We start from the raw sequence: 17967 nt of genomic DNA, 5'->3' as shown, positions 1-17967 counted from the left end.
TTTGCATTTAAAGGTGAACCTACCAAAATCACACTTTGTGAAACAATGTACCAACAAAAATGCAGGCATCCTTAAAATCCACCTTCCTTCAGATTTGCAGTGCGGTTCTACAGCCAAGTGATGTATAAGAAAATGCATATTGAAGGTAAAGTCTGCATAAAAATGCATATATTAATAGAAATGCATTATATTGTGGCAAATTGCTTTGCAAAAATGTGTATAATAGGCAAGATTGCATACAAATGTGTGTATTAGGAGAAATTAACACTAAAATGCTGTTTTTCCCCATGAAGATTAAATTCATTTCTTTATTGCAAATTACTGCAAAAATGTGGAGAACTGAATTTAAGATTAGAAAAAATAGAAATTGAGAAAACTCAAATCTACAGATCAATCCATCCCTAGTTGAGAGTAAACCGCTGTCTAAAGTCTTAGGGAGTTGCTGCCAGTCAGTGTAGAGCATATTGAACTAGATGGGCCAATGATTGGACTTGGCATAAGGTTGCTGCTGCCTGCATTCCTGTGTTTCTTCACATAAGAACATAACTGAAGTAACTTTAATCTGTTTTAGTATTTCTTTTAAACTATGGTGATGACCCCCCCGCGGTTTTATTATTTTACCTTTTTGTAAATGACTTTGTGCTTGTTTTTTAACAATCAACTGGTGTATACTTTTTTTTGGATCAAACCAAAAGTCCATGTAATCCAGCATTCCATTCTCACCGCATTCAGTGCATCCGTGGAACACTGTGGCTCATGACAGGACATTAACGCAACCAGCCCTTACAGGCAGTCATAGCCTCTTTCTCTCGTGCATGGAGCTGTGGTTTCGTAGGACAGCAAGCTGTGATTATTTATCATTCCCAGGTATTTGGGATGGTGTTTGTGTGAGGCTTCAGAGAGAGAGAGAGAGAGAGAGAGAGAGAGAGAGAGAGAGAGAGAGAACTCATTATTTTCTTCTGGGACAGCATGGCAAACTCTGTGTCAAAGAGAAACCGTCCCAATTTAATCAAAGATTGGTGGGTGGCATGAATGAATTTTTGTGTGCATGTTTTCCTAAAACGAAAATGTGTCTGGTTACTGAAACAAAAAACACAACTTGGATCTGAACAGTTTTCAGGATTCAGTACATTTGTGGTTTGGGCACATTTCCAAGTTGTGGGTTTAGTGTGTTTGGCACAAACCTTTGGTTGTCTGCAGCTTAATTTTCTTTTATTATTATTATTATACTGAAAAAAAGGAAGACCGGATGAGTTGTTCAGCTGGGAACGTTTAGGGCTAAGGAAACTTGCCAGTGCAAGGGATAGTCTAGGTGATCATATTGTCCCTTCTTGTCAGGATGCCTAAATTTTTTCTGCTAGAATCTTTTTTTTAGAAATCTCTTTCCCTCCCCTCCAAATCACTTACAAAGATGTTCCAATGGAATATGTCTTTTTAAAGAGATGCGTTTTCTTTTGTTTTGAATATTTTGGTCACCTCAGATCATTATAACAGAAGGTCATATTTATCGATGAAGAGTGCTAAGTTCAGATGGGATTTGCTCCACAAATATGATGGAGACACTTTCTGCCACAAGGAGATGAATGCAGACAGAGAAGAGAGATGATACAGCTACAGGGCAGGTGTCAGCAGCTGGCATCTTTGGGCAGATGCTGGGGCACCAGGGCCCTAGGATGTCTGCACTGGAACCTCACCCCACCCCCAAGTAGCACGATCCCGGTGGGGCGCCATCGCGACTGCCCCTTGCCCACGCTGGGCACCACGCCCCCACAGGCAGCGCGCCATGCTCCCAGGACGTGCACTACGCCCCCGAGACGCGTGCCAGCCATGCCCCCCACCTGCTCTCCGCCCCCCGGTGCCAGAGCATGAAGCTCTGCCATTGGCACCAGATAGCTGGATCCAGCATCTCTCTGAGGCTACAATATCCTGGAGCGATATGTCGAGGAAATTAAAATGGCAGTTCAGAGCCAGTTTTTCTGGTACTGCTCAGAGCACTTCACAGAGTGGTTGCTTCACTGCCACCACCAGGTAGGTCCACAAGGGCCCACCAACTGAGGACATTCAACCAGGACAGCCTCGAATCCGAGGCTGGCTGAGCAACCAATCTTTACCTGAGAAGGGGGCCTTTATATGAGTGGGGAGCCTCAGACCTAGAGGACGAATGTCCCCATCCCCCTTGGCCTCTGTGTCTGGCCCTCAGAACTCTCCCCAGGCCGCACTTCTCATTGGCTCTGCTTCATGCCCTCCTTGAGTGTCTTTGCCTGGTTGGAATGGGCCCTTGAACTCTGATCATCCCTCTTACTTGCCTGCATGGGGAAGAGATGGGCGTTTTTGTGTGAGTATGTATGGAGGCTGACATTCTGAACAAAGGCAGAATTTAACAGGGGCAGCAGAAACTAGGGACTACTGGAGAGGCAGGGACTGAACAATAACACAACTCCCCTAATGCAGCACTCATTTGCCACCTAATAATATACCTCTAAGTCTTGTAAGAACACGCTCTCCTCCTCCACACTTATGGCATGAGCCAGATATGTATCAAGAAAAACAGCCTTTTCCACTGCGGTTTGATGCTCCCTGTGTTCTGTGGAACAAGGGCTTGTAGATGGGGCTGCAAAATTAAAAACAAACACAGCTATTATACCTTCAGACATTTCACAGATGAAAATGGAGACATAACCCGGGTCACCTCATTTCCGCTGGTTCGTTTGCTGGTGGCAAAGATGGGTGTTTCCCATTCTCATCCTGGGATGCCCTCTGTGAACAAGGCCGTGTACTATATGATCACATACTGTTAGTCCATGATTATATAATGTTATTCTAGTTAGAATTCAGGTTGGGTGGGGTGGGGAAATGGTTGCCATTAGGAAGGTCACCACCACCTTAGCCGGCGGGTTAGTTCAGGTTCTGTCCCACATCTTCTGTTACGAAGACAGATGCAAATAATTCGTTCAGATTCTCTGCAATCTCATTATTCTCCTTTAGCACACCTCTGACTCTCTTGTCCAAAAGTCCACTCACCTTGTAACACAGTCCTCTGCAGCTTTACTCACATGTAAGCCCAGCTAAATTCAATGGGGTTTACACCCATATAAGTGTGGATAAGATTTCAGCCTTTATGGGCTTGTGTATTCACTAGAGTCAAGATGCACAGAACATAGAGGTATGATAGAGATGCCCCTGGAGTTTCCAAAAAAGTTCAAAGGATCATTTTTCAGTATAAGCATGATTAAACTGAAAAAGCAAAACAACACAAGTAACAAATGTAAAACAAGAAATTATTATTTTTTTTAAAGCAAATGAAGCTGTGGCAAATTTTTCATGATCTGCTTTAAAAATTAATTTTAGGAATCTTTCCACTTAGAATTCAGAAGGATTGGGATACAGCACAGAGCTAGCCAGAGAAATTATTGCACACATACACACAGCCCAATCTTAGCCATAGTTTCAGAATGCAACTTAGACTGTGCTAGAGAGTTAAAAATAATTTAAAATAAATTTACTAAGTCAGGACTGTTCACACTAGTCAGACACCTATATTTAGGTATGATCTGCTTCCTGCTTTGATATCTGATCCCTCAACTTTATTTTAATTCTGGTCGGTGTCATCCTGATATTCATTAATATTTCTAAATTGGCAGTTAAACTATTTGGGGTGCTGAGCTTGCTGAATCAAAGCACAGCACTTTGCAACATTGCTCTTTGAAAGCCATTCAGAATGCGTTCTGCCGCAAAGTCCAAACTCAGCCTGCACCAGGTGACTTTTCATGCCTATGCTTCTGGACCAAAACAGCCTAAGGTTTGCAGAGCCAGAAGTGCTTAACCAGAGCGCTTGACATGATCTGAGATACTTTGCAGGTGATTATGGCAGCCATTGTTAAATCTGAGCTGCTAGATAGCTCACATGTATTTTTTTGCAAGCAGAGGTTGCTGGAAATGCATAGCTCAAAGTTTACAGAATAAAGTCATAAAGATTTAATCTATTAGTCAACATTGACATAGGGCAAGATGAAGCCTGTTTTGTGCCTAGCAGTTATCTAGAAATATCATCAAAATACAAATGTTAAAACACTGCAATTTTCTTGGCCGTACCTTAGGAACAGGTTGACCAAACAGTGAAAACATTCATGGCAGGGACAGAACCTAAATCTCCCTCACTTTCAGTTTGGCAGGTCTGTTAATTTAGTTGCTCATGCACTTGCTTTGTGGACATACAAAGCTTCCTTATACTGAATAAAAGTGTTGGTTTCTTTAGCCCAGTTTTTAGAGTGGTCAAGTGTGAAACTGGACATCTTCATCATCATCACCGTCATGCATTAAATCTATATACCATCCTTCATCCAAAGATTGCAAGGTGGTTTACAGTATAAAAAATGTCAGAAACAGCAACTTGTGCCCCCTGTTCCATGCCACTGATGCCCTGCTCATAGTCATAGTGTGTATGTGGAAGTTAGCAGTTAATTCCAACCTTCATGTTCAGTGTCTTGCATGCAGAAGGTCCCCAGCACCTTCTGGTAGGGCTGGAAGAGAACCATGGTTGACATCCTAGACTGCCAGTTGGTGTAGAAAATATTGAGCTAGATGGAGCAATGGTCTGACCTAGTATAAGGCAGCTTCCTATGTTCCTTTGGTCAGAGGCTGTGCTCCCCTGACTACCATCAGCTGGGGGCAATGAATAAATGAGGGGTGTTTATTTGGGGTCCTGGAGGCATCTGATTGAGCACTAGAGGAAACAGGATACTGCATTGGTAAATGGACCATCCAGTGATGCAACTAGATTATTTTAGACCCTGGACTTAGTGTTCTTATGAGCGTCTCCTTTATAGAAAACCATGGGCATGGGGAGGCACACAACATTTCCCTCCCATTCCAACCACGGTTCCATGCTTTGCATCTGCGTCTACATTCTTGATAGGTTCAAACAAAAACCAAGCAAACAGAACAGCTTGCCAATCTTGTAGTTTGTTCAGGGTGCTGAGAGCTGTTGTTGTTGTCATTTAGTCATTTAGTCATGTCCGACTCTTTGTGACCCCATGGACCAGAGCACGCCAGGCACTTCTGTCTTCCACTACCTCCCGCAGTTTGGTCAGACTCATGCTGGTAGCTTCGAGAACACTGTCCAACCATCTCGTCCTCTGTCGTCCCCTTCTCCTTGTGCCCCCCATCTTTCCCAACATCAGGGTCTTTTCCAGGGAGTCTTCTCTTCTCATGAGGTGGCCAAAGTACTGGAGCCTCACGATGATCAGCTTCACGATCTGTCCTTCCAGTGAGCACTCAGAGCTGATTCCTTAAGAATGGATAGGTTTGATCTTCTTGCAGTCCATGGGACTCTCAAGAGTCTCCTCCAGCACCATAATGAGAGCTGTTAGAAGGCTCCTATTTCCCTGAGAGAGCTGCAGGTCCCAGAGTTCCTTGGGAAAAGGGGTTAACTGTTAAAGCATCCTGAGAAAGGTAGCTTTGTAGGAGGAAAAGGAGGGTTTCTTAACAACTTTCAGCACCCTTAGTGAACCACAGCTCCCAGAATTCTCCAGGGGAAGCCATGCCCTTTCAGAATAGTATCATGACACTTTTAAATGCATGGTGTGACTGTGGCCTCTCCTCACTTCGACGCCACCCCTGAAATGACTGCTCTCTCTGGTGCGATCAAGGCAGCCCCTGGTAAAGGGGCCAAGCTAAACATGGTGTGCAGCTCCCAACCTGCTTATTACTGAATGGTTTCATTAAGATGGTTTTGGGTGGTTGAGGGAGTGGTGGCATTTTCAGGACCTGGATTGCCCTCCTACACGGCGGAAGTAGCAACCCTGCCCTGCAGGCATTGCAGCCAGGCACTCCTCCAGTGAAGGCATGGGGTGTAGCTCCGATCTGTTGTGGCTTTGGCATTGAGGTTGGCTCTAGAATTTCATGGAGACTGTTCCATTGACTAATTGCTCCCAGCCAGTTCGCAGACAGTAAGTGTGCTTAATGCTCGGTAATGCTTAGAGGAAGACGGCAGGTTACGGATTCCTGCGGGAGGAGGGTGGCGGACGTCGGTGGCCTTTAGAAACAGAGCGGAGAATTGCAGCGTTATGTAATTGGCCCATTATTTACAAATTAATTGAACCTGTGATTGTTTAATTGGTCATGTGATTTTTGAAAGGCGGGGTGAGGTGAGGGGGGAGAGAAATTGGCTGCCCTTGTGTGAGGAAGGAAGCGAGCTCCTATATAATTAGCCTGAAACTATGCAATTAAATTCTTATTAATACCCTCAAACAGCAGGGACCATTCAGGCCTTTAATTAGTGATTAACATGAGACAGGGAGAGATTGAGCTGTAACAAAAACTGGCTCGTGGTTGCAGCACAAGTTTTTAGCTGCTCTTCCTCCCCTCGACTTGGGAGGGAAAGGGAAGAATATGCAAACGACATGCTTCGTGGTGGAAGATCAAGCGCAGTCATGTTGAGGAAAGGATCTGAGGGAGACATGCCAACCCTACCGCGTAGGCTGCTTGTTTTCTTCTGCAATCTGCCTTGGGATTTAATTTGCTCTTGGATGCTGACAGTCGGGTCTGGTGGTCTAGAGCAGGTATGGGGGACCTTTTTCAGACACAAGGGCCATACTCCCTACTGGGAAAAGTTCATGAGGGTCACACATGCCAGTGGTGGGCAGGCCCCAGGAATGCCAACTTGAATAAAATATTTGAGGGGGCAGGTAAGTCACACCCCACATAATCTTATCACATGATGCAGTGCACACACACCATTTGAATGGCAATGCCCATCAACTTTTGGGGGGCCTGGCCCCCTCAAATATTTTATTGGGGTGGCTGAAGACCCCTCAGCCCCTAGGCGTTGGCTCCTATGGTAGGGCCAGAGGCAAATGATGCATCTTCAGAATTAGTGACTTACATTTAAATGGGAAGATAATGCATCTCAACATAAGTGAGGGAGATAGCAGGACCCAGGTGACCTGTTCCTTGATTGAGCTGCTTTCTGGGTGCAACAAGGTCCTCTCCTATTCTCCCTTCTTATGGATCTTTATATTGAAACCACACTTGGACCAGGCAGCCATTCAAGCAGAGATGTTGCTTGCTTACGACTCCCATCAGCTCCCACCTGTACCACCAATAGTCAGGGATGCTCAAAGATCAGCAGCATCTGCTGCATGCAGGTTTTCCACCTTTGAAACAGAGAACTGTGGTCTGTAAAGAAGGAGACATGGTCAACCTAATTCTGCCCTTCATTTTTATTAGTTAAGATTTTTTGCCCGTATCATTTGCAGTTGTAGCTGGTCTTTGCAAAACCATCCATCTTCTATGCACCAGCTGAATTCTTGAAAGGATACGTGTGTATGTTGCATTCTCTCCAGGGTCTCATTAGGCCTCGATTTCCAAAACTTTCCTAGTGGTATTAATATCTATCCACATGCTAGAGCAGGAAAGTTATTTTTCTGCTACTGGCTTTACCCCAACCTTGGGAGCGATCTTTCAAAAAACAGACAGCCGAACAAAAAGCCTTTGACTTCACTGATGGCAGAATCTGGCTGCTTTGTGCTTCGTTTGAACAATGCCTCCCACATTGTTTGGCATTTACTAGATATCTTAAATACTTTGGCTTCAACACTGCTAGCTGCCACAGTCTTGCTCCCCAGGTGTTATCAATTGTATATGTGGTTTAGCAGTGGCAACCTTTTAACTGCCAGTGCAGCCACATGCATGATGTGGACTAAAATCTTATTTTTTTTCATCAAAATTCATAGATTTAAAACTGGGGGAGGGGGAATCTACTGTTTAATGATAGCAATTGTTGAGAGAACAACACAGTGGTTAATGACCAATATGATGCATAGAAACATCTCTGCTGGATTAAACCAAAGGTCCATCCAGTCCAGGGGTTGTAGCACCTTTTCCAGTTTGAGGGCCACATTCACTTCTGGGCAACTTTCTGAGGGCCACATTCTGGTGGGAGGAGCCAGAGGCAAAAGTGAGCAGAGCAATATGTGCAATTTTTACCTTTGTATACTAGACTTGATTTTTACACATACCCCACTCTCTTCGTATAAGCAGTAATGAACATGTACATCCCAAGAAAGACTCTTCTTTCCCACTCCTTCCTAGTTTCACCTCCCTACATTACAATCAGGCTATTTTCAACTCATCACCTTCATCTTATTCAGGACACACAAGTGGGTGGGGGAAAGAATGTCCGAAAGCAGCCATTTCCATTCAGATCTGTCTCTCTGCCACAACTGGGATTGTTTCTGTTCCACTACAGTTCAGTTTCTGCCAAATACCGCAGTATTAATCTCTCACTGTCTGCTGTTAACATAATTTCAGAATTATTTACGTAAGTTACAAATTTAGCATAATTAATGATTTAATTATTCCCATGCCATTCATTTAAATGCAAACACAATTTAAACTGGAAGTAGGGGGTTTAACAATCACTTATTATTTGTGGACTGAAAAACAACAACAAATACAAATACCAATACCAATTCCCATTTGGTAGATTGATTTCCTTTCTAGACATCGGACCAATAAGGGAACATTGGCAATTTCCACTTCCGTTTCCATTTAGGGCTAATGGTTGCATTATCCACCAACCTCAGTCTGCCCTCAGCCAACCCACATCTACCTGGAAACCCATCATCCCTACTAGTTCCAGTGGGCACCTGCCACCACTGCCTGTACTTATGGGGCTCCCACACATTTTGGAACCCGGAACCTCCACAAGTTAAAGGAGGATTCCCTGCCTTAGACAGTCTCTCTTAAACACACAGAGGGCACTAGGGATGAGGATGGAGCTCGCACCCTCATGCATTCTCTCCCCTTCTTCATATTCAATTAAGGCTGGAGGAATGTTTGAGTAAGATTCCCATTGATAACCATTCATGAGAACTGGTCTCTGCATCTTCCATTGATGGTGCTGTGGTTCCTTTGAGGGACTCAGGATTTCATGGCTACTGTCGTTGTCTGAAAACAAGAGGGGGGTGAGCGGAGTAGGCCATATGCAGAAGCTTAAGTAATTTTCTGGAACAGTTTCTTTCCCCTCTGGGAGAGAGTAGCAGCCAAAATGGAAAATATCTCCTGCACAGGTTACATGCAAAGGTTGCCAGTGCAAACCGAAACAGCGGGAGCTCTAGTTAGCTCTAAATACTTGTAGCTGTCCAGACGGAGTGGATCCAGAAAGTAAATTGGATATCTTTATTTCTGGCTTTATTTCTGTTCCAGGCAGATCTGTATAATCTGTCTTCAAGAATCATATGCACTCGTTTGCTTTATCTGATCCGTGATCATTAACATGGAGCGGGGAGGCCTTAGATGAGCAGTAGAGTGTCTGATTTGTACACAGATGGCTCCAGGTCCAGTCCCCAGCACCTGCTGCTAAGGCTGAGAACAAATGCCCATCGGACACCCTGGAGACCACTTCCTGGACAATCCTGAGCTAGATGGACCAATGGTCTGATTCAGTAGATGGCCACATCCTGGGTGTTAATATAGGTCATTATATTAATATATAAAAGTTGTGGGTTCTAGCACAGTCCAGTTGCTTCCATATTCACCCTCGTTTACATGGTTCCACTTGTTCAAAGTGTAACCATCAACATGTAAAAAAAGGAGGGAATGCATCACTGAACAAGAGGATGGAAGCTTGCCTAAAAGTTATTCTCTTTTATGGGTACATGCAAATTTAGTAAGGAGGACTTTGATGATGGGACCTGTGTGTGCGTGCTTAGTTTGCTGTTCTGGTGCTGTTCCCTGTTGATAGGTGACTTCAAGGTCCCTTCAACTATTTATCTTTAAACTGGACTTGGACAACAGTTCATGTAGTGGGCACCTCTAAGCAGAGGATTGTCCTCGTAAAGTGGTTGTCTTTCTTTTCTAGCAGATGATAAGTCTAGGAGGTGCAGGGACTTGTCAATAGTGGTTCCAAGGTTTAAGAATTACTTACTTGACGACGTAGAAATATCTTGTTCCTGCAAAGGTTTATGTGATTGCGATGTGGTGTCTTCATTGGGACTTTGGGGAAACAGAATCTCAGGCTAGATACTCCTTTGGTCCGGGAGGAAGCTAAGTACAGAAAGAACCATAGCTCAGTGGTGTCAAGGCACCTCTCTTACATGCAGATGACCTCCAGTTTAATGCCTTGTCTCTCCAGTTAAAGGGTCAGGTTATAGGGGATGACTGGAAGACCTCTGTCTGTGACCCTGGAGAGTTTTCGTCAATCAGAGTAGACAATACTGAGCGATATGGACAAACGGCCTTACCTGGTATGAGGCAGCATCTTCCAGTGTTGGTGCAACTGCAATGGCGCTCCTGTTGCTTAGGTCTGCTGTGAGTAGTTTTAAGCCTCTCTTTGGCCTCTGGCCTTGCTAAGCTAAACTGTTACTGATGAAGTCAGAGGCAATGAGACAAGCCTGGGCAATTATTTACCCATGCTTCCTTCCCATCTCACCTCTTCACCTCTGATGAATAGTCCTTGAGGGCTTCCCTAACAAAGGGAGCAGAATGCGGAACGTCCTGTACATGGGAATTTCAGGTCAGGAGGAGGGATGTGCCAGCTGCCGCTCCCCAAGCAAGCAAGCCCAGCCATCAGTGGAGCCAGCGTGGTGTAGTGGTTAGGGAGTCAGACTTGGACCTGGGAGACCAGGGCTCAAATACCCATTGAGCCATGAAGCTCTCTGACCATGAGCCAGTCAGTGCCTCTCAGTCTAACCTACTTCACAGGGTTCTTGTGAAGATAAAGTAGGGGAGGGAGAGAACCGTGTATGCCCAGTAATAAATCAATGGTGAGCCAGAAGTGCCAGTGGGAATGGACACATCTGTCTATTTCGGTTTCTGTCAGTTTCTCATTTTCCCAGCCTTAAGTTCTGTTTGCCACATTTCTGCATCAGTTTGCTATTTTTTTCAGTTCTCATGAAAATTCACCAGCGTTTTAGTGCACATTTCCCCTAATATACACATTTTAGAATTTTAGAACCCTAAAGTTCATTTCTGCAAGCATTTTTCACCTAATACAATGCATGCTTGTATGTTATTTTTATGAATGTATACATTCTTATGCACACCTTCCCCTAATATGTGTGGTTTGTACACATTTTGTGGGTGGAGAATAGCAGCGCAAAATTCAGAGAAGTACAAATTTCAGAGGGTAGTTGCATTTCAGTTCATGTATCGTCTTGGGAAGTCTGATTAGGTGAGTCCACATTAAAAATCTGAAATGAGCCAAGTATCTGTGAATGACACTGTTATCTCTTCCCAATCAAGCTCTCCCTATTTAAATCTAGCCCCATTAAAAGGTAGGCATGGAGCCTCTCCCAAGCCAGAGCTAAAGTGGCCACTTACACATCGCCCAAAAATGCATCGCCAAAAGGAAAACAGGACGAAAGAAGACAGAGATTTGCATGAAATTTGCACATGCTAATCAAAGTTTATAGTTGCAAACTGAGAACTACTGAGTTGTAACCAACTAAGCCCTTCTCAGAGTAAACCACTTAAAATTAATAGGCCTGTGTTAGTCATGCCCATTAATTTCAGTGGGTCTACCCTGAGTAGGAATAACTTGGGATACAACCTGCTTTCTGTAAGTTAAATAGAAACGCAATTCAGCTTACCATAGTGGGGAAGATGGTGACCTACAGTATGTGCCTGCTCACTCTGTTGTCCAAGTTGTACTACCTGTAGATGGGCAATGTGTTGCTTTGTCCTCCTTCTTTGACACGTGTTAGTGGCTGCAACATACCTTAATGGTTTGAGATGAGGGTCAACTCTAGAGGACCCTCTTTTGCATCATCTCCTTTGTTAAACCTTCACACTCTGCCCCATAACTTTTACTTGGTCAAATTTAGGAGCTGGTGGAGCTGCCCTTCTAATGCCTTGCAATGCATTGATCTGAGGCATTTTGGGAGAGGAAAATGGCAGCCACAATCAGTTTCCCACAATGCCCCAGAGGAGTCATGTGGGGAATTTAAATGGTGGCTCCAGCATGCCCCGGTTCTCAGTGGAGTCCCGAAAAGGGTGACCCAAGGCAGGCATCACCAGGAGCGGAGTGTTGGCAAGCCCTGGTCACAATCTGAAGATTCTGGTTGCTGCTGCCAACTCAGGATTGAATCCCCTTGCGCACCAATTGGAGCCTGACATTTAAGAGAATTCATTGTCATGTTCTTTCTGATTTGCCTCATGGGTTTTACGGAGGTGTTTTTTATATATACGGGCAGGTGGGTGGGTGCACTATGAAAATATGTTTATTGTTATTGTACAGGCAAATCTTGCTCTGTAGTTAGGATGGAGCAAAGGCTCTTGGGAAGGGATATGGGGAACGCTGCTCTTAGCCAGTGTGAAGCTATTTGAGCCCCCGGAGTCTTCCCCCATGTGCTTCGGAGCTGTTTGATCTTCAAGGGGTTCCCCATCCCCCGGCCCTCCCCACTTTCTTCTGTTACAAAGAGAAACAGCAAGGTCTGCAAAGCACGCCAGGATGCCGGGTGGAAGGGGGGCAGTGAGTTAGCCGAGAGGAAATTTCATGCAAATGATAAGCAGGCCCAGCAGTTAAATCTTGGGCTGACACATTAATGAATTTCACAGCACGCCTGGAAAAACTCTCACCCTGGCCAGGATTCGTTCGGGGAAGGGAGGAATAAGGGCAGGGGGCGCAAGGGCAGCGGACGGCGGCGGGGTATAGCCAGGGGGAACCTTGTTCCCATTATCTTTTTGTGATTATGTTGAACAGGAGCTGGCAGTATGTTTTCCCTTTAAAAGAAGAAGAAGAAGAAAGTTTGCACACAAGAATCCTGTCCGCCCCCCTTCCAGCTTTGGTTTCTGTGGTTAATGGGGAGAGGGACCAGGGGTGCAGAAGGAGGGAGAGGGAGCAAAATGAGTTTAGCAGCTTTTTCTGTTGTTGCTGCTGCTACTGCTGACTCTCTCCCCGCACTGCACCCCCCCCCCAATTTCATAACCTGGTCGCAGCTCGTACAATTCATGCTCCTTAATAGCTCTGGCAGTTAGTAGCAGAGAGAATGTCCCTGCCGCCCCCCCCCCAGCCCAGTTCAAGGTGGGTGGTCTTCTCACGGGCACTGGGCAGGGGCGTTGGATGGAACAGGTATTGCATGGGGGAGATGCAGGAGTCAAGATGAGTGGAGTGACCATTTTCTCCCCATTTTATTTTTTGGGATGGGGAGAGGGATGGGTCAAGATAGAGGTGTATAAAATGAAGGCCGGTGTAGAGGAAGTGTATAAGAGAGGAGCTTTTCCCCTTCTAAAAGTTGTTTCCGATGTTGATCCTACTCAGAGTAGACCCATTGAAATCAATGGATATAACTAACTTGGGCCCATGAATTTCATCGGATGTCATCTGATTAGAACTTAGTTAGGTACAACCCTGAGTGTTTCCTGTCAGTGAAATTTTGGTGGCCTGTGATGGGTTAGAATAAGGATAGTTTTAATCAATGTAATAAATTTATGATTTTTTTCTTTTTAACATAAAGACTCGATTCAGATGCCCCATCCCAACAATGCATTAAGACATCAGGCACTTGTGCCTTGGAGTTCTGCACTCCTTTCTTCCCTTCCTCTCACACTCTGTAGTTTCCCTCCCTCACTTTCTGGTTGGTGATAACCATAGTTTACTGTGATGTCAAAATAGAGCAAACCATGGTTACTACAAATGGTAGATTTATTTATTTATTATTACGTGTATATCCAACTTTTCCTTCAATGAGCTTAATGTGGCATACGTTGCTCTCTTCCCCATTTTATCCTCACAACAACCCTGTGAGTTTGGTTAGGCTGCGAGAATATGACTGGCTCAAAGTCGCCCGGTGAGCTTCATGACTAAGTGGGGATTTGAACCCTGGTCTCTCAGGTCCTGATCCAGCACCCGAACCACTATACCACACTGACTTATTGGGAACCACGGACTTTACTAGGATGCAAAGATTGGGCTGGAGGCAAATGGTGGGCCACAGAAGCCATAATTTGCTCAGTTGGGACATAAACAGCAAATTGAGGAGTTGACTTGTATGACAGAGAAGGGGAGAGTGAGTGGGTCTTTCAGATCTTCCTTTGACCTATCCCATCTCTTCTTTGCACAGCCTGCAACTGCAATCTCCATGCCCGCCGCTGCCGTTTCAACATGGAGCTCTACAAACTCTCGGGACGGAAGAGTGGGGGCGTCTGCCTGAATTGTCGCCACAACACTGCTGGGCGACACTGCCATTACTGCAAAGAGGGCTTCTACCGAGACATGAGCAAATCCATCACTGACAGAAAAGCCTGCAAAGGTAAGGAACAAGAACATCTCCCAACCTTCCTTGTGAGAAAGGATGAGGTTAGGAGTTTGCCAGTTTACTTAGTCATGGCTGGCAATCATTAGGATTGGTACGGCTGAAGTCAGGGAGCCTAGACAGGACATGTGGTGCCAGGGACAATGACAGGCCGAGTCAGCTCCCCTAGTTTTGTCCTCTGCCTCCCTGCTGAGTTCTACATGGACCACACTGAGGCTCAGGAGGAGGCAGCTGACTGACTGGTCCATCCCTGGGCCAGATGTAAGAAGGCAGGTATGCGAGGGCTGGCTGGGATCAGACTGAGGTTGGTGGGGAATTTGCCCTAATGGGAAATAAAAATGTACTGTTGTTAATGATGATACCCCGCCCACCTGGCTGGGCTTCCCCAGCCACTCTGGGGGCTTCAAAAAAAAAATTAAAATACTGTAATACATCAAACATTAAAAGCTTCCCTAAACAGGGCTGCCTTCAGATGTCTTCTAATGATAGTTGTGAAGGTCAAATTACATTGAGAAACACACCCCAAAGAGCGAAGTAGTGACCCCAGTGCCTCAACCAAACCTGATAATCGCTGCTTTACAATCCAGTTTAATTAATTTCAGAATGGACGTTTGCGTTCCTATCCAAAGGTGAAGGAGACGCACTTCCTAGTTTGGTGCTTCTCTCAGGCAAGAAACCATGGCTCTGTCAGCACTGAATAATTCCTTCCCCCGTCACGGTTTATTTATACTAATCTGGAGTCTGGGTTTAAATGAGAAGCAGGCTTCTTGCATGCATCATCAGCTTTTAACCCACAGTATAGCTTATCCCTGGGTTAATGTGTATCCACCACAATTAGCATTTCTTTTCTTCATTCAGGCTTCGCAGCACCCTCTTTCAAAATATATATCTTTCTGGAACACTTGTTAGAACAGCTGAAAGGTTCATCCAGAACCATGGTAGCTGTTTATTTTATTTACTTATTTATTCCATGTACAGTGGTACCTCGGGTTAAGTATTTAATTCATTCTGGAGGTCCGTTCTCAACCTGAAACTGTTCTTAACCCGAAGCACCACTTTAGCTAATAGGGCCTCCTGCTGCTGCTGCGCGATTTCTGTTCTCATCCTGATGCAAAGTTCTTAACCCGAGGTAATATTTCTGGGTTAGCGGAGTCTGTAACCTGAAGCATACGTAACCTGAAGCGTATGTAACCCTAGGTACCACTATATAGCCCATCTTTTCATCCAAGGAACTTAAGGTGGTTCCCTTCCTCCTCAATTAATGCCCACAATAGCCCTGTGGAGTAGGCTGGGCTGAGAGGCAGTGGCAGACCGTGGTCACTCAGTGAGATTCATGACTGAGTGGGGATTTCAACCCTGGTGTCCCAGGTTCTAGTTTCTCACTCTAACCACTACACTACACTGGCTCTCAAGGATGGTTTTGCACTCAGGGACCTTCTGGACAGGCAGGTGTATTCTGCAACATGCAGTTGGCACAATAATAGTGCACTAGTGGTGGGTTTATACTAGGCTGTCCACAGAATATTATTATTATTATTATTATTATTATTATTATTATTATTATTATTAGCTACCCTTCATCTGAAGTTACCGTATTATTGCAATGTGATAAAGAGGAGTACTCTTTTCTGTTGCCCTAAATGCACTGAGATGTGATTGAACATGTTTATTGGACTCTTATTCGGGCTTTAGACCTGGTTTTGGAACAGAAATTGCCACAGTAACTCCCTGCTGAAAGAGAGATGGGGGACTGCAGCCCCATTGCTCCTCTTGGACATCCCAGTGGCCTTTTGAAACAATCAGCCATGCCCTCCTTGTGCCTAGCATGGGAGGTGGGTGTCCTGCATTGTGCTAGCTTCTGTCTGTATTCGGGTGGATGACTCCAGAAGGTGATGCTGGGGAATGTTTCTCTGTCTCTTGCAATTTACACTAGAGTGGTACCTCGGTTTATGAACTTAATCCATTCCGGAAGTCCGTTCTTAAACCAAAAGCATTCTTAAACAGAGGCGCACTTTCCCTAATGAGGCCTCCCGCCACCGGTGCCCTTCCACCGTTCGTATTCCATTCTTAGACCGAGGTAAAGTTCTCAAACCAAGACACTATTTCTGGTTTTGCGGAGTTTGTAAACCAAATCGTTCTTAAACCGGACTGTTCTTAAACTGAGGTACCACTGTACATGTTCCTCAGAGCTCTGTTTTGGCTCCCCCACTATTGAATATCTACATGAAACCACTGGGAGAGGTTCTTCAGAGGTGTAGCCTGAGGTGTCACCAATACACGGATGACAGCTAGATCTACATCTCCCTTTCATCTCACTCAGGTGAGGCCCTTCACACAGTAAAGGACTGGATGAGGGCCAATAAACTGAGACTCAGTCCAAGCAAGACAGGTATTATTAGTGGATAGTTCATCTGCCCAGTTAGGTGATGTTCAGCTTGCTCTGAAAGGATCTTGCATTCTCCCAAAACCAGCAGGCTCACGGTTTGGAATCTTCTATCATGATTGGTTTGAGGCTTAGGTGGCCTTGGTGGCTCAGATGATGTTTTATGAGGCTCAGCCGATAGGTAGATCTACAAACTACAACCTCGCCATGCAACAGTTATGCAGGATCTAGCAAGAACTTGGTAGTATTATTGCTTGGGTTATGCATGAGGTTCCTTTGAAAATGGACTTGAAAACTCAACTGGTCCATGGGGATTGGTAAATACAGTGGAGGCTGGCCCATTGGAATGAATGAGGCACTGCCCCACTGGCCTCATTCTGGCCTCTGCCAGCCCCCACTTGACTGCCTTCTTTCTCAACCAGTCCAGGGGGTGGCACAAGCTGTCTCAACTTCCTTCTCCTTAGTCTCAGTATTGGCCTTCTAGAATTCAGTAGGAAGGAGGAGGATGGGGTCAACACTAGAATTATTTGACCCTACCAGTCCCACTTGGCACCAGTGTGGTGAAGGCGGGGGCTTTCTGGTGCTGGCTCCCTATTTGTGGAATGCCATCCACAGAGATGCTGGCCTGGTGCCCACTCTATGGACTTTTAGGGGTGAAGCAGGATTTGGCATTTTAAAACTCTCGCACCAATTTATTTCCCCCTTGCTGTTATTATTCTGCTTTTAAATTGATTGTATGCTGTTGTGGTTGCGCTGACTTTTATGCGTCAATTTGCACTGTTTATAGCTTTTTCAATTGTTTTCATTTTTATATATATATTGTTTTGTATTTTTAATGACTTTATAAACTGCCAGAGGATTGTGTTAATGGGTGGTATAGCAAAATAATTAAATAATATTTAATAAACTGAAAAGCTAATATTCTGTCCTCTTTAAAAATATCAAAAGTTTCCCAGCACCAATAAGAAGGGGAACTGAAATATTTAATTTAGGGGTGGGGTGGGGTGAGGGAGGAAATTCAGTAAAGCTCTCTATTGGTGCAATCCTGTGGATATTTACTTTTTCAGTGGGACTTGCTCCTTAGGAAGTATGTTAGGATTCCAGCCATATAGTGAAATGCTGTGCATACCTATTAAAACAAGTTCAAAACTTTACACAGAATTTTTTTTTATTATTAAAATACTTGCAATACCATATCAATAGCCTGCACTCCATTAGCATTATTCAAACTTAGACAACATAAAAGCACTGAAGATGGTTAACCTCCGCACTCCCCTTGCCAATAATTGCAATTTTGATTCAGAGATTTGACTGGCATTGCACCCATCC

At 44.8% G+C, this 17967-nt stretch overlaps 1 protein-coding gene across 1 annotated transcript in view; it reads left to right on the top strand.

Moving 5' to 3' along the window:
* Positions 1 to 17967, top strand: part of NTN3 (netrin 3) — a 121146-nt gene that overhangs the window by 45868 nt on the left and 57311 nt on the right. The window contains exon 3 of the mRNA XM_081888011.1: positions 14064 to 14252. Within this exon, the coding sequence (XP_081744137.1) occupies positions 14064 to 14252 (189 nt within the window). The remainder of the gene's footprint in view (positions 1 to 14063; positions 14253 to 17967) is intronic.

The sequence above is a fragment of the Podarcis melisellensis genome, assembly GCF_964234715.1.
Source record: "Podarcis melisellensis genome assembly, chromosome: 14".
Lineage (NCBI taxonomy): Eukaryota > Metazoa > Chordata > Lepidosauria > Squamata > Lacertidae > Podarcis > Podarcis melisellensis.
This window is presented reverse-complemented; position numbering and strand designations above follow the sequence as displayed.